This window comes from Eretmochelys imbricata, chromosome 5 (genome assembly GCF_965152235.1).
Source record: "Eretmochelys imbricata isolate rEreImb1 chromosome 5, rEreImb1.hap1, whole genome shotgun sequence".
In the NCBI taxonomy this organism is placed as follows: Eukaryota; Metazoa; Chordata; order Testudines; family Cheloniidae; genus Eretmochelys; species Eretmochelys imbricata.
The window spans coordinates 95,920,674-95,936,908 of record NC_135576.1 but is presented as its reverse complement, the minus strand read 5'-3'; the positions used below and the strand labels follow the sequence as shown (position 1 = coordinate 95,936,908).

At 39.8% G+C, this 16,235-nt stretch overlaps 1 protein-coding gene across 2 annotated transcripts in view; it reads left to right on the top strand.

The window, feature by feature from the left end:
- Positions 1-16,235, top strand: part of PCSK5 (proprotein convertase subtilisin/kexin type 5) — a 299,090-nt gene that overhangs the window by 151,176 nt on the left and 131,679 nt on the right. For both annotated transcript variants that reach the window (XM_077816394.1, XM_077816397.1), the window contains exon 9: positions 8,021-8,121. In XM_077816394.1, the coding sequence (XP_077672520.1) occupies positions 8,021-8,121 (101 nt within the window). The remainder of the gene's footprint in view (positions 1-8,020; positions 8,122-16,235) is intronic.

Genomic DNA, 16,235 nt, shown 5'->3' with positions numbered 1-16,235 from the left:
AGTTGAATCATGAGAATAAGGTTAAAGAAAATGTTGTTTAGTCTACAGATATTTAATCCTACATAGCTTTTAAAATTTATTGCGTTATTATATTTCTAATAATGATAATACTTTGCACTCATATATTGTCCTATTTCCAAAGATCCCAAAGTGTTTTGCAAACGTAATTTTAGCCGTACATTATCCTGGTGAATTAGGGGAATCTGACACCCATTTTATATAAAGGTTATATGGCAAAGATATTAAGGCCTACATTTTCAAAAGTTCCATTTTTCTTAACTTAGAATGCCAATTTGAGACATCCAGAGCCTGCTTTTCAGTGGAGATGAAGAAATGCACCTTTTAGTTGAAGTCAATGAGTTCTGTGAGTGCTCATTAGTTCTGAGAATTGGGTCCAGCAGCAGGTATCTCCAGTGATCCAATCAACATGGGCTGATCCAGCTGCATACATGTTAATCAGTTAAGGCATGTCCCGTGCCAGCTGCCATAGGAGATTACTGTACTCCCTCGATTCTCTGCTTATCATGGCCCAGTTCAGATCCTGACTACTCTTATTCAAACCATCATCTGTTCGCTTAATGGCCGCACTGTAGGGGTCTGATTCTCCACTGAGTTATATCAGGTTTATACCGGTGTAACTCCACTGATTTCACACAGTCGAGAATCAGGCCCTAAATATTCCACCAAAGACCCTTTCCTCTTCTTCTGTGTTACACTGTATTACCAGTTGACTCCTGAGGTCCAAAACCTCTCCTCAGGATGTTTTACTGCTGGTAGCTGACACCTCAAGCAATACTTCCAATAACAAAGAAGAACATTGTTCACTGAGTGCAGGAAATAGCCTTCTCCCCCAGTATTGTATACAAACCAGTCACCTTCCTTTGGACAACATTTGTGTTAGTTCTTATATTACTCTAAGGTCAGCTCTAAAGAGAGATGAGGTGAATTTGCAGAACCAACCCTTTAACTGAAAGAATTTAAGAGTTACAAGTAACAGCTGTAACCTATCAATCAGTGTCCTCTGAGCACACACGCAGAATGATGAACCTCTCTCCCATCTTTCTCTCTCTCTCACATCTGTAGTAAGCCATCAATATAGGGTTAAGGATAAGGATAATATTAATATCGCCTCTCCTCTAACTTGCTCACTATAACACACCTTTTCCAAAAGACCTATTAACCCTAATGTCCCCAGCAGAGATGTTTTGACTAATACACACAAGTGAAAATCATCATTGTTGGTGCTGTATAAATATAAATAGAAAATAATCATCGGAAAAATAAAGATTAAAATATTTAGATAAATTAAATTTAATCATGTCCTGAGGACTATACTTCACACCCACCCACAAAAGGAAATTAGATAGAAAGGGCTTGATGGCTTTCTCATGTGGAATAGCAGCAGCAGCTTTCTTAAGATTAGTGACTTTCCTATAGGTCAGTCTAATTGGATGTGATAGTTCAGCTTGCTTGTGTGTATGAGATTCTTGCTTTTAAGAAAGGAGAAAATATGTTATAAAATACAATCCACCGTAAAACTCCACCATAAATATCCTAGTGCCTGATTCTGATCTCACACAGGATTTACCTTAGGATAGCCGATTTAAATGCCGATACTCTTCATTTATTTCATTGTAACTGAGGATAGAGTCGAGCCCCCTAGTATATTATGAGTTTTGAACAATATAGTAATACAGAAATATAGCTAAGTGACAGCACATTGTTCTTCTGTCTCATATGCTTTATAGTGTCAGATTGTTCAAACTCCTGTCCCTGCTTAATTCTGCTTTGTATTTGTACAATCTCAGTCAAATCAGCATATTGGTTTGTGCTGATTATGCTGTATTCCTATCCAATTTGTATTAGTGGCCCCTTCTGAGTTGGACAAGTAAACAGTCCCCATAAAAGCAAAAATGCTAGTGGTACCGGGTATTCTAAAAAGGCACTCAGTAGTATGGTGAGTGGAGAGAGGGGGTATGTAAAAGCTGGTTACAGATATCTCCTGGTTTCATCTTGTCCTAAGAAAATATTCTTTGTAGATAACCACACATTTTTTCCCATTGACATGGTTTTGTCATCCTCACAAACATGCCATGTGCTGGAATTGTTCTTTTTCAATCTGGTATAATCATAGTTGCTTTAGTAACATAGGCAAGTCTCTGATCTCGTTTACTGTGATGAAGATATGGAATTTATATTTACATTAAAGTAAGTGACACAAGAATCTGGCTTGTACAGTTTAGACAGCAGTTCTTACACTGTCAAAACTCCCATTGACATTAATGTCCTGCACTAAGACTGCATTAAGGATGAGGCCAAGAATACATATTAGTTATTACTATATTGTACTGCACCTGTCAAAAATCTCTGTTGCATATTTTGGACTGGATTTTCAACTCTTGACTCCCACTGTCCATGCACAAAGTACACCTGCCTTTTCCAGATGCAAAGAGTATGTACATATTCCTTTTAAATAGTTCAGTGCTAGAATTGTTATCAGATGTTTGCAAGAGCAGCTGCAAAGTGCAGGCACAGGTATATAAAGCCACAGTCTGGGACACACGTAAGTGGAAGCCAAGCACAGGCCAGTTGAAAAATGTACTCCTTTAAAACAATTATCATTTGAAGCACGTGCTGAGTGTGAGACGCTAAGAATCTCCGTAGAAGTGACATGAAATATGCCTAGGACACTTAACTGTAGCAAATTCCTCCCCTTCTAACCTCAGTGTTACTGAAGAGCTCCAGAAGGCATTGTACCCCCCTCCCTACCTTCCCCCCACCCCAGCAGAAATGCTTCTATGTATTGCCCCTAGAGCCCTGCGTCTCTGCACCACCTCTTGGAATAGGCTGTATTTAAGGGCACAATCTAGCTCTATATGTTAGTATGGCCTTTATCTTAGCAAAGGCACTACACAAATAAATCATAACAATCAGTGTACTGTGGATTTACTCAACTATTTTCTGTTAACCATACTGGTGAGTTATGCATGAAAATCCCCCACTTATGAAATTTACAATCTATGGTATACACCATTGCTCCTTTTAAAAATTAATTCCATGCTCATCAATAGCATCTCTTGTCAGTTATTAAAAAAACTCCCCCTGTTCAACTGCTGTTGTAGAGCAGATATAATACAACATGGCACCTTCAATGGAAAGTGGTTCGGGATCACATGACACCATGTTAGGGGGAGAATTGGCAACTACAGATTTTCGTTAAACACTTCTCATTTTAGAAGACAAGTCGGTTCAAGGTGACATACCCGTAGGAATTACATCAACAGGTAAAAAGTGTTTCAACCACAGCTAAAGGCTCAAGACATGAATTATGAAATGTCTGGAAATAAGAGGCTTAGGATGGGAGAAGTGATAATGTTCTCTGCAAAGGAAAATCCTGTTTTTGACCTGAATAACTAACTTTCCCTACAGCTGTAACTAAGGGAAGATTGATAACACAACCTGAATAATAACTGTACAGAAATGACACTTCTTTAAATCTTCAGAGCAAGTCACTTGTACCAAACCATTACAGTAGGTATCTGGGTCTTTCTTTTATAAAACTGCACGTAGTCTGAAAACAAGCTGACTCTAATATATAGTAAAGGAGAAAATATACTGTGATGATAATGATACCTTAAAACGGACCTTTGTCATGGTGTTCTAAGTTGTTAATTTCCTGTTAATTAAACTATATCTTTACCAGCCAGTATGTAATTGCTTTCGGTCAAATCCAGTTGTTTTCTTCTGTTGTTGGCGGAAAGATGGGATGATTGTAACACAGTGCATTATAAAATATTACATAGCCTGAATTTAGGCTTATCACTGTTTCCTTAGATCAGCAGTTGTTACAATGATAACTAAAACCTGTGAATGCATTGTACTTTAGGTAAAAGGTCCAAAGTTGGTGCCCAAGTCCACTCACACTATTGAATAGAATGACAGCTTTCATACACTAATGTCAACTTCATATCCCTGGCAGGCCTCATCTCCTTGTATTATGATTAACGATGTTGCCCTCGTGTGGTCTTGGAATCTCGAACATAATTTTTCTTCTTGAAGCTTGGCTGCTTGTTGGTGGTCCTGTCTCTTTGTTTCTAAAGATAGACACAAGGCTTCTCTGGCAGTGCACCCTTAATACTGAAAAACATGCCTTAGATGTCTCCTGTAATTTACATCTAAACATCTCAGCTGTTATCAGTAACTTCCCTTTGAAATGGCTCAGATAGGATTTCCACTTAGGGAGCTTTCATTACACATTTTCTGCTGCAATATTTGCTGAGTGAAAGAGAGAGATAAGGGATTGTACAATGTCTGCTAGGACATGGGACAAACAATGCAGCAGAAGAGTGTAATGGCTTTATTACACTTGCTATTCAGGGGTACTGCACACATAAAATTAAGGCTACATCTACACTATGAGCTAGGGCTGTGATTCCCAGCTCGCATAGATGTACTTATGGTAGCTTTCTACCATGGTAACATGGGCAGTGACAGTGGGCGGCACGTGCTTGCAGCTCCAAGAATGTACCTATATGATTCAGATGGGTTTGTACTCAGGGTGGCTAGCACGGTGCCATACTGCCGTTCCACCACAGCTACACTACTGTTTTTAGCTTGCTAGATCAATGAGCATGAGCATGTCTGCACAAACTGGGAATCACACTCCTAGCTTGTAGTGTAGATGTAGCCTCAAAAACACTCACCACTCTTTCTCCCGATAGATAAATATGTAAATAACATCTGACAATAGGCTTTCAAGGTAGAGGGCTAAATGGTGTCTTTTAAGGCAAAACCATTGTCAGGGGAGATGAGGAAGAGACTTTCCCCTGCATGAGCTCCTGAAGGTATCATTGTGCTGCAAGCAAACCCAGTGCTTCTTGGAGTGCAGAGAGAGTTCAGTGACCGCACTACCCTTTCGCAGGGTGCAGTAGTTCTGCTGTCCACTGTGTGAGAGAGAATGAGCATGTGCTATTCATCCTGCTTTATTTTTTCCACTCTTTGGGGGCCGAATTTTCAGAAAGAGGTGCCTGAGAAAGCCCACAGAACTTAATTTGTGTACGTAGTTGTGTGCTCCTTGGCCATTTAGATTTCACCTGCAAATACTCTACCTGCTTTGCATTCACACAAGTTGACACAGGGCTTCTGGCTGCTGTAAATTTGGCCCTTTAAGTTTCCCTTCGCCTAATCCCTTTTGAAGTATATAATGGAAAGTATGTCATTGTATTAGAGATTAGTTACAGTATAAAATCAACTTACACCAGGGTGTGGGAAATACAGGGTGGTTTTCGGCACCCCTTTTACAATATAAACTAGTACACCCACTTAGTGCTTCATTGATACTCTAAATATCCATTCTCTAAATTGGTGTACAATTGTTAAATGAGAGTCTGAAAATTTTATTTAAAGATTTTTACAGGTCATGGACAGAATAAAATGATTTATCAAGAATTCAGAAATAGACCAAAATGGTTCTTTCAAGACTTTTGAGATTTTGAAGAAGAGAGGTAGACTGGCCTGTGGCAGATCAAGTAGTTTAGAAATATGATTTTCTAAACGCCTTAGTCAATTTTTTCCCCATCTTTCAACATTATCTCTGAGTGAGTTCACCTGATGCCTACGCCATGTCACCTCATTGATTCTGTGTTAATTTCTGCTCTTCTGAACAAAAGTATATATATATATATACATACACACACACACATATTAATGATACCAGACTACCATCCACTTCTAATAAATGCTTTCTCATCTGCTCATGTGATATGTGACTTTTTGGCAATGCATAATTCAGCTGGCTACCAGGTTAAAGTTATCCAGGTATCTTTGTATTCTTTTGTAAGCCTTATTCCTGTTTATTTCCATGTTTTGTTTTTCTCCCAGTCTTTTCTCGTGGTCTTATATATAAAATATAATGCTTGTGAAAGCTTCTGAGTGGAGAGCCTGGGAGACCAAGAGCTTTGTATAGTCAGGGAAGAGGTGCACTACCTGCAGCAAAACTGCAAGCTTCTCCCCACTACCCACACGCTGCCCCATTAATGACTTAACCTAAAGAGCCACCTAAAAAGTTATGAAAGTATTTTTCTCTCCGTAGCCAGTCCAGTTTTTAACCTATCTAGTGGTTTTTGTGACATAGGCCCTTGTTCACAAGGAGCTACTCTGACACCACCCACTCATTGCACATGTCCTTTTGAAGAATTGTAGAAAATAAAGACTTTCTGTTTCTAATGACACAAGCTAGATTTGAATTAGTGATCTAGAAACATGTTTGTAGCGCTGTGCTAATCCCCTGAACTGGGATAACTAGGTTGAAACATCTTTACGTGTGATTTAAAACTTTGTAGAAATACATTTATCTTCCTAGAATCACACTTCTTTCTGAGATACTTGTGTTCTATTGTTAAATGCAAGATTCTGTTTTGTCTTTTTAGCTGGAAGTGCTCATTATGGCTTTTGGAGCTTTATCTACTTAGGCCATATTTTAAAATGAGTTTTCTGTAAGCAATATATTACAATATAAGACTGTAAACAACTTATGAAGTTGGTTAATCTGACAGATAAAAACTTCTTCAACATGACTGAGGCAGTTTCTTTGAGCCTGCCAGGATTTTCAGACAGGTTGGGTAATATCTTTTATTGGACCAGCTTCTGTTGGTTAGAGAGAGAGAGACGCTTTCGAGCAATACAGCGCTCTTCCCAAGGTCTGGGAAAGGTACTCTGAGTGTCACAGCTAAATACAAGGTGGTTTTGAACAGATCGTTTACCATATATTCTAAGGGATCATTCGAGGTGAAGTGGCCCATTAACACCCCTGTAGTCATAGGACAAAAAGAGGGGTCAGTGATTGTTGTAATAACCCCTAAAACCAGTGTTTTTATTCAGACCATGATTTTTAAGATCTAGCAAAGCTATGAATTTAAGCTCCCAGGCTCATCTTTTGAAACTGCTGTGCAGGATGAGGACTGATGGGTCAGATACGGAGTCATTGCTTTGTGAAAAGTGTTCACACATGGGTGATATGGTATTTTTGTGTTTTATTATGTTTCTGGGTGAGTTCACTGGAGAGTGTAGTGATTGTCTGGTTTCATCCATGTAGTTGTTATTGGGGCATTTAGTGCACTGGATGAGGTACATCACATGTTGTGATAGGCATGTGTTGTGAAAGGTGTATAGGGGATGTTGATCATTGTAGCACTGGAGATATGTCTGCAAGTTTTGCATCTGTTGTGGCAGGGTCTGGTGCTGCTTTGAATTGGTGTGTCCTGGTCTGTGGGGAGCTTGCTTTTGATGATGAGCTTGGTGAGGTTGGGAGGTTGTTTGAAGGCCAGAAGAGGAAGTTCAGGAAAGATTTCTTTCAGGGTGGCCTCTCCATACATTTAAGTTGTTTGATAGGTTCCAGTGTGGGGTGTTGAGTGCAACCAGGGGTTATTTTCAGATGAATTGTTGCTTCAAGGAGAAAGCCTGGTGCTGTGGTTAGAACACAGCAGTTGGAGTCGGCAGGTGTGTATTCTGTTCCTAGCTCTGCCGTACATTCCCTATGTGACATGAGGAAAAATGGTTAACCCCTCCACACCTCAGTTTCCTCACCTGTAAAATTGGGATAATGATACTTACCTGCATCACAAGAATGCTGAGAGATTTAATTATGTTAATGTTTGTAAAGCATTGTGTGGTTCTTGGATAGAAAGTGCTATATAAATGCAAAGTAATATGAGGGTGGAATTTTAACCTACTTTTGGAATGTGTATTTTTCTAATTTCCAAATCTTTAGGAAAGATTTCCAAATCTCCCATGAAAAACTGAGACTAACATACCTGTTCAGTACTATAGAATAGAGTGAACTTTTCTCCAAGTTCACCAATACCTTCAACCTGTGAGTAGAATAGAAAAGTTTCAAATCAATGTATTCATCCCTATTAAAGAGGAAAATTCTGTTCACCTGCATTTGACTCACGTAGGCAATAGAAACCTGTTCTGATTTCTGCAGTTGTGTTCTAAATTTCACACATTCAATTTCTTCCAGATCACCACCGACCTGAGGCAGCGTTGTACAGACAGTCATACTGGAACCTCAGCCTCTGCACCTATGGCTGCAGGCATCATTGCATTGGCACTGGAAGCAAAGTAAGATTAATAATAATGCATAAATAAATGCATATATTTTATTAACTTGACATCTTTCATCCAGTGAGCTCAAAGTGCTTTAGAAACATTAACTAGTGAAAATTCACAATATACCGGTGAGTGAAGGAAATATTATCTTACACACACACACCACTCAATTTTACACGTGGGAAAACTGAAACAGAGAGAGAAGAGGGAAAAAATGTTCTAAATTGGGTGCCTAAAGCTGTGATATACTTTTTAATGGTGTTGAACACATGCAGCTCCCATTGAATGGCTTGGGGAACCTTCACAGTGCTGCTCAAGCTTGAGTCTAGTATTTAGGCTATTGTATATGACATTGTGCATAGACCCAAGTCCCTTTCACTAGCTCGGTTCATAGGGCTGATGGAACTGAGGACAGTGTGCCAGCATGAGCAGATGTTAGCATGGTACAAAAAATAAAAATACTCACCAGTATTATGTGTGATGAAACAATAAATCCAAGATTTCTATCATGTATATAGCTACGCACTGATTTTTAAAATGTAGATTATCTGACAGTGGACCAAATCATTTAATCCTTACTAGAGCAAAATTTCCATTAGCTTTTACAAGAGTTTTCCTCAACGGCAGAATTTTGTACATTGTAACTAGAATATATTTTTAACGGGCATTTTTGACCAGAAAAAGCCACTGAGAGTTTATCATGTAAATTCATATTTCAAAACTTTTTCATTATTATGTATTATGTCAGAGTGCACTGGTCTGGTATGCACAATGTACATAGACTAATGATCTGCAAAATCCTGTTTAAAATCAGATGTTTTTAAATTATAAGAGATTGATCCTATGAGGTTCAGATGACACTATTCAACACGGTGGGGTGGGGGGAAGTAAAAAATGTGTGCATCATAATAATTTCAAATTGTATTATACTTTCATAGTATGTAATTTGTAATAGCAAACAGGTTTTGGGTTGCCATTTTGTAAAAATGTAGCTTTTAGTGTAGAATCCCTGACCTAAAATTCAATCCAGAACACATTTGTACTTCTGAGTTACATAGCCATGAAAACAAGATATTGTAATTGAAAAGCTGATACAATCTTAAGCAGAGCAGCACTTGTGTCATTATAATTGGGTTTTCTCAATACAATAGTTAGTGACGAAAACGGCTTTGAAAAGTTAATGTAATACCGTTATTTCGAAAACCATTCTTTCAATCACTTTTTAATCTCAGTTCTACAATACTTACATTTGTTTTTAAACACCCCACATACACAGATAAAATTACATTTGTATGCACATATGTATGCTGGAGGTTTTCAGAATTACCTTTTAATGAATTGCTGTTGCCTATAATTCTAATTTTATCTTTTTTCATGGTATTTTATGTATGTTTTCAAACACATCATTGTTATAACTGGAATTTTCAAAGTATTGTAGCAGACACATAATACCTGCAGCCGTACCAATCTGGTAGCCAAGGTACTGGATGGAGCTGGTAATTCAGTAGGTGATACTCTTCTTCCAAATAAATAGGTACCAGTGTGGCTGACACTGCAGATAGAAGCAAAATATTGTATTAACGTCACAGGTGTGGTGATGGGAGAATGTGCTGCTGCTGTACGTAGATACGATGAAAAAACCAAGAAACTGACTAATCTTGGTCTTTAAATATCCCATGGTAATCGTTGAATATTGGCCAAATTCTAGGTGAGATAGTTATATTTTGCATTCCTAAATTCCCTGGCAGTTTTGGTAAATAAAGAATTCTTTACTTCCTTTCCAGAAATGGATATGGGCTAAGTGTGTCTGTATCTGTATAGATATAAAATAATTTTATTGCTATTAATATGATAAAATGCAGAGCTACTTAATACAATATACTTAACATACATTTTTACAACCTCACCTGCAGTCTGCCCACTAATATTTCTCCAGTGGAACTATGTACAACTGAACCTCAGATAGGCTTCACGCTACTGGCATTAAAAGAAACCAAACAAACAGCTGGCAAGAGAAATGTTTCCTGTTTTCCCCAAAAATTAAAATTTCTCTCCCAAAATTAGCCTGGCGTGTGACCCAAGACATTCAGTCCTGCAACAGTCATATATTTATTATCTAATCCTTTTTTTATGAGAGCTAGAAATAGGAACTTTACACCATTAAAAGCCCAGAATGCCCCCTTATAGAGGGATAAGGCTTTTTTAATAGCTCAAGAAGATCATAATATATTCAGCTTTAATATCTTGACATTATTTTGTATGGATCAGCTATTTTAAATATTTGTAAGGTGTTTCCGAATGTTACAGTATTAAGAGGTATTTGTTATAATTTTCATCTGCCTCTGATTCCTCTTGGGTTAGATGACACTAAAGCATCTATCTTTATAGGTGATATGATATGAAAAACATTACTAATAACAATATTTAAAACTCTCCTAACCATTTCTAAAATACTTTTATTTTGTAAAATATGTGGCGTACATGGCGTACATGATGGTGTCATGTGATGCAAAGATTTTATTGGCACCGGCAAATGGAGGTTGGGGGTTGCAGATTTAGCCTTAAATTTCATATTAATGCCTGTGCTAACCACCATCATATTTTTTAGATTTTTCAAAAAGATTAGTGGGAAAGGAGTTTTCAAGGTTAATTATGTTCTTCACACCGTGAGCTGCCCAGTAATCAGAGCACTTTTTGTATATGTTTGAAAGACTGTGTTGTTTTGTTCGATTATAAGGCACTGCCTAGTAGGAAAATTGTGGATCTACCATATCCCCCCTAAGTCACCTCTTTCAGCTTGGAAAAGAGGAGACTAAGGGGCCATATGATAGAGGTCTATAAAATCGTGAGTGGTATAGAGAAAGTAAATAAGGAAGTGTTATTTACTCCTTCTCATAATACAAGAACAAGGAACCACCAAATGAAATTAATAGGTAGCAGGTTTAAAACAAACACAAAAAAGTATTTTTTCATGCAACGCACTGTCAACTTCTGGAACTCCTTGCCAGAGGGTGTTGTGAAGGCCAATACTATAACAGGGTTCAAAAGGGAGCTAGATAGATTCATGGAAGATAGCCATTGATGGACCTATTAGCCAGGATGGGCAGAAATGGTATCCCTAGCCTCTGTTTGCCAGAAGCTGGGATTGTGTGACAGGGCATGGATCACTTGCTGATAACCTGTCTGTTCATTCCCTTTGGGGCACCCGCCATTGGCCACTGTCAGAGGACAGGATACTGGGCTTGATGGACCTTTGGTCTGACCCAGTATGGCCGTTCTTATGTTCTTACTATGTGTATTGAAACTCTGGAAATGTTTAAATCCTAGGTGCGCAATTCTCTACAGCAGCCAAGCTATGGTCACTGCAGGGGAAGCATACTGCTCCCTGATTTAGCATCAGCCTGACCTTGACATTATTTAGAGCACCCAAGAGGCTGCTCTAACTTATACCACTCGTATAAGGATCCTAAGAAACGTTAAACCAGTGGAGATTTGAAGTATTGGAGCTCTATGATCCACCTCGCCCTGCTCCTGGCCTGTCCCAGCCTGCCATCTCCCTGCCTTAGGGGCCCCCCCATAGCACAAATGGGTGGGACATCTGGTACAGGACTCAGCTCTGGCACTCTGACCAGCATTACTCCAGTGGAGAGTTCCCCTCCACAAGGGGAATTCTCTGCTGATCTTTTCAGCTGGTGGCGCGGGATTTTTTTGGGAGCTGATAAATTCAATGCTGCATTATAGTCTGTGATATTTACAAAACTTTCTTGTGAATTACAACTTCTTCCAGTGTTTTTGTATCAAATGGCATATCCACATCATGTGACCAAAGAAACCTAATTTAGCTTCTTCAAATGCTCATTTGGTAAAATATCTGAGCATAACTTAGAAATGTAAATACGAGTCTGTTGCATTGAAACACCAAAGAAATAGTTAACATACACACACACACAAAGCCAGTCTCCATGAGGGATTTCTGCATGTAGGGCTCAGGCCTATAAAGACCCAGTAGTATTTGGGCTTTCATGTCCTGTTTTTCAGTTGCTTTCTTTTACATGATCAGTGCCCAGTGGAGTTAGTATCCTGCTCCAGCTCTGTAATTGGGTACTTAATTGTTTTCCATTCTTTTATGTTCATTATGCAATGCCAAATTTTCCTAGCTGTAAACCTGCTGCTAGAGGGTAAATTGTTATATTCTACTAATTCAGCATTGGTGGCATCTTAGCTCTAAATATAAAATGTTAAAGTTGCTTAAGAGCATTCTACTGCCAGATCAGAAGAGCTTTTTGGCTGATGAAGGATTTGAATTTAGGATTTGCATGAATTGGTGTGAAGAGAGAGAGTTTGTTAAAACAGCATATTCCTTCCTTTAGGCATTGTGTCATGTTCTTAGGGAAAACATAAATAAAGAGAATGTCTTTTACTTTGCTTGAGAGACGGTACCTGAACATGAGAAAAAATAATATGTATACGTCCAAGGTGAAACCTGCATGTTTCTCTATTAACAAGCCAATGCCTATGTTTTTCCATCCATAATTTGAGAAGTTGTAGCTACATTACATCAGACAGAGTTAATCTGCTGTTTTTTCTCTAACGTTGCAAAATACCTGTTGTACTGCCTGTGTTTCTTTCTCTCATACAAGTTATAGACTTCCTTTGTCTTTGCTCATATAAGGTCAGGGATAAAACAAATTACTCTTGAAAACAAATGAAGAACTTTGGTGAATATTAACATGCTGTAAGGAAACTCAGCCGGGGCTCGTCCCTCGGTGGGGTGGTGGGGCACCACACCGCCTCCCTATACTCTCGGCTGGGTTGGGGAATACCCAGGCTATGGCCCAGACCTTCAGGCTGGGTCCTGTGGGCAGTTCGGTATAAGCCCAGGCCCTGGGTCAGGGCGGGGCAGCAAAGAAACAGTCAGGGGCTCAGGCCCTTAGGCAGGGGCTGAGCAAATAGTTCAGTATAGGCCCAGGCCCTGGCTTTAGCAACCGGGGGAGGGGGAGACTGCCACTCGTGAGGTGGGTGGCAGGGGGACACAGGCCCACCCACTCCACTGCGTCCCAGCCTGGGGCCCTAGCAGCAGTCGAAGACCCGCTGCTGTGTCAGTGGGGATCCTGGCCGCAACACACTGACATTGCCCTCTGGCAGTGCTGCAGCCAGACTGGGGTCAGCTGCCCCCGGGCTACTTCCAGACTGCCCCTCATAGGAGTTTCCACCACCATGGGCTCCTCTGGGTAGCTGGCGAGGGGTAGACTTGGCCGCTCCTCGGAGTAGCTGGTGCAGGGTAGGCTCAGCTGCTCCTCTGGGCGTCGATCAGGGTCAGGCCTCGGCTGGTCCGGCCAGTCCTCGGGTCGGCCATGGCTTGCCAGGGTCTCCCAAGTTGCAGCCAGGCCACGGGTGTCTGGCCTCTCCATCTGCTGTTGCCCAACTGAGCTCTGGGGTTGGGCTTTTCTACTTCCTGTCCTGCGCCTTAACCTCTGGGGGGCGGGCAGAGGATCCATGGGCTCCGCCCACTTTGGTGTCTGTGGGGGGGTTTGTCCCTCGGCGGGGTGGTGGGGCACCACACCGCCTCACTACACATACTGATATCCACCCAGAAAAGTAACAATAAAAGTACATCAAAAAGTTCCTCAATTATTTTTTAAACGACAACATAACTGAATGTAAATCACAGAGGAGAGGAAATCTGTACATCCAAGCAATTACTCCCTAGCCTTTATACTTTTGAAATCTCTCACGTTTTCTTCCTCTGCAAATTGCTGCTGTTATGGAAGGGACTCAGATTTCTGAAAACTAACCCAATAGCAGCAGCACTTCTCATACTGATTCATTTCCTTACAGAGCCTCCTTCAATAATGCAGTAAAACAGACAACTGTCTGGTTACTTACAAGTTTTTGAATCAAGGAACCTATCTCATATCCCTTCAGTGTTAAGAGAGGCTTTCATCCCAGCTACTAGGAGCTTGATTACCAATGAATACAATAAAAGGCCAAAGGTGATAAGAAAACTAAACTGAACTGTGGAAATGCTTTTGGAGTGTCATTTTTTTATATATAGTTCCAGTATGAGATGAGAATGACAGGTCTTCAGTTTAATCCTATGACACTCAGTTAACTCAAAGTTGTTCCGCTTACCTGATTGGCTGCATGTTATTAGAAGGAAATGTAAGAAGACTGTACATAAAACAGAAATATTAACATTCGGTTTAAACAGATTATGGTTATAACTTATGAACTGTACTTTCAGAAGAGATTTAGAAATAGAATTTTTAACAAGTTATGTATTTGAAAAGGGGCGGAATAAATGGTAAATTTTCAGAATGGAGAGGGGTAATTAGTGGTGTTCCCCAAGGGTCAGTCCTAGGACCAATCCTATTCAACCTATTCATAAATGATCTGGAGAAAGGGGTAAACAGTGAGGTGGCAAAGTTTGCAGACAATACTAAACTGCTCAAGATAGTTAAGATCAAAGCAGACTGTGAAGAACTTCAAAAAGATCTCACAAAACTAAGTGATTGGGCAACAAAATGCAAATGAAATTTAATGTGGATAAATGAAAGTAATGCACATTGGAAAAAATAACCCCAACTATACATACAATATGATGGGCGCTAATTTAGCTACAGCTAATCAGGAGAAAGATCTTGGAGTCATCGTGGATCATTCTCTAAAGACATCCATGCAGTGTGCATCAGCAGTCAAAAAAGCAAACGGGATGTTTAGGAATCATTAAAAAAGGGATAGAGAATAAGACGAAGAATATTTTATTGCCGTTATATAAATCCATGGTACACCCACATCTTGAATACTGCATACAGATGTGGTCCCCTCATCTCAAAAAAGATATACTGGCATTAGAAAAGGTTTAGAGAAGGGCAACTAAAATGATTAGGGGTTTGGAACGGGTCCCATATGAGGAGAGATTAAAGAGGCTAGGACTTTTCAGCTTGGAAAAGAGGAGACTAAGGGGGACATGATAGACGTATATAAAATCATGAGTGATGTGGAGAAAGTGAATAAGGAAAAGTTATTTACTTGTTCCCATAATATAAGAACTAGGGGCCACCAAATGAAATTAATGGGTAGCAGGTTTAAAACAAATAAAAGGAAGTTCTTCTTCACTCAGCGCACAGTCAACCTGTGGAACTCCTTGCCTGAGGAGGTTGTGAAGGCTAGGACTATAACAGGGTTTAAAAGAGAACTGGATAAACTCATGGAGGTTAAGTCCATTAATGGCTATTAGCTAGGATGGATAAGGAATGGTGTCCCTAGCCTCTGTTTGTCAGAGGATGGAGATGGATGGCAGGAGAGAGATCACTAGATCATTACCTGTTAGGTTCAGTCCCTCTGGGAGACCTGGCATTGGCCACTGTCAGTAGACAGGATATTGGGCTGAGTGGACCTTTGGTCTGACCCAGTATGGCCATTCTTATGTTCTTATCTTCTTATGTTATGAAATCATGGACTTATAGGGCTAGAAGGACCTCGAGTAGTCACCAAGTTCAGTCCCCTGCACTGAGGCAGGACCAAGTAAACTTAGACCATCCCTGACAGATCTTTGTCCAAGCTGCTTTTTAAAACCTCCAGTGATGGGGATTTCACAACCTTCTTTGGAAGCCTATTCTGGAACTTAACTGTCCTTACGGTTTGAAAGTTTCTCCTAATGTAAAACTTTCTTGCTGCAGATTAAGCCCATTACTTCTTGTCCTACCTTCAATGGACATGGAGAACAATTAATCACCATCCTCTTTATTACAGCCCTTAATATATTTGAGACTGTTTGAGTTCTCCTCTCAGTCTTCTTTTCTAAAGACTAAACATGCCCAGGTTTTTTAACCTTTCCTCTTAGGTCAGGTTTTCTAAACCTTTGGTCATTTTTGTTGTTCTCCTCTAAACACTCTCCAATTTATCCACATCCTCCCTCAGTATGGCGCCCAGAATTGAACATAATACTCCATCTGAACTCTCAACAGTGTCATGCAGAGAGGGACAATTACCTCCTGTGTCTTACATATGAATCTCCTGTTAATACACCCCAGAATTACATTAGCCTTTTTCACTACTGCATCACATTGTTGGATCATGTTCAATTTGTGATTCACTATAACCCTATAGGTAAAAATAAGTTG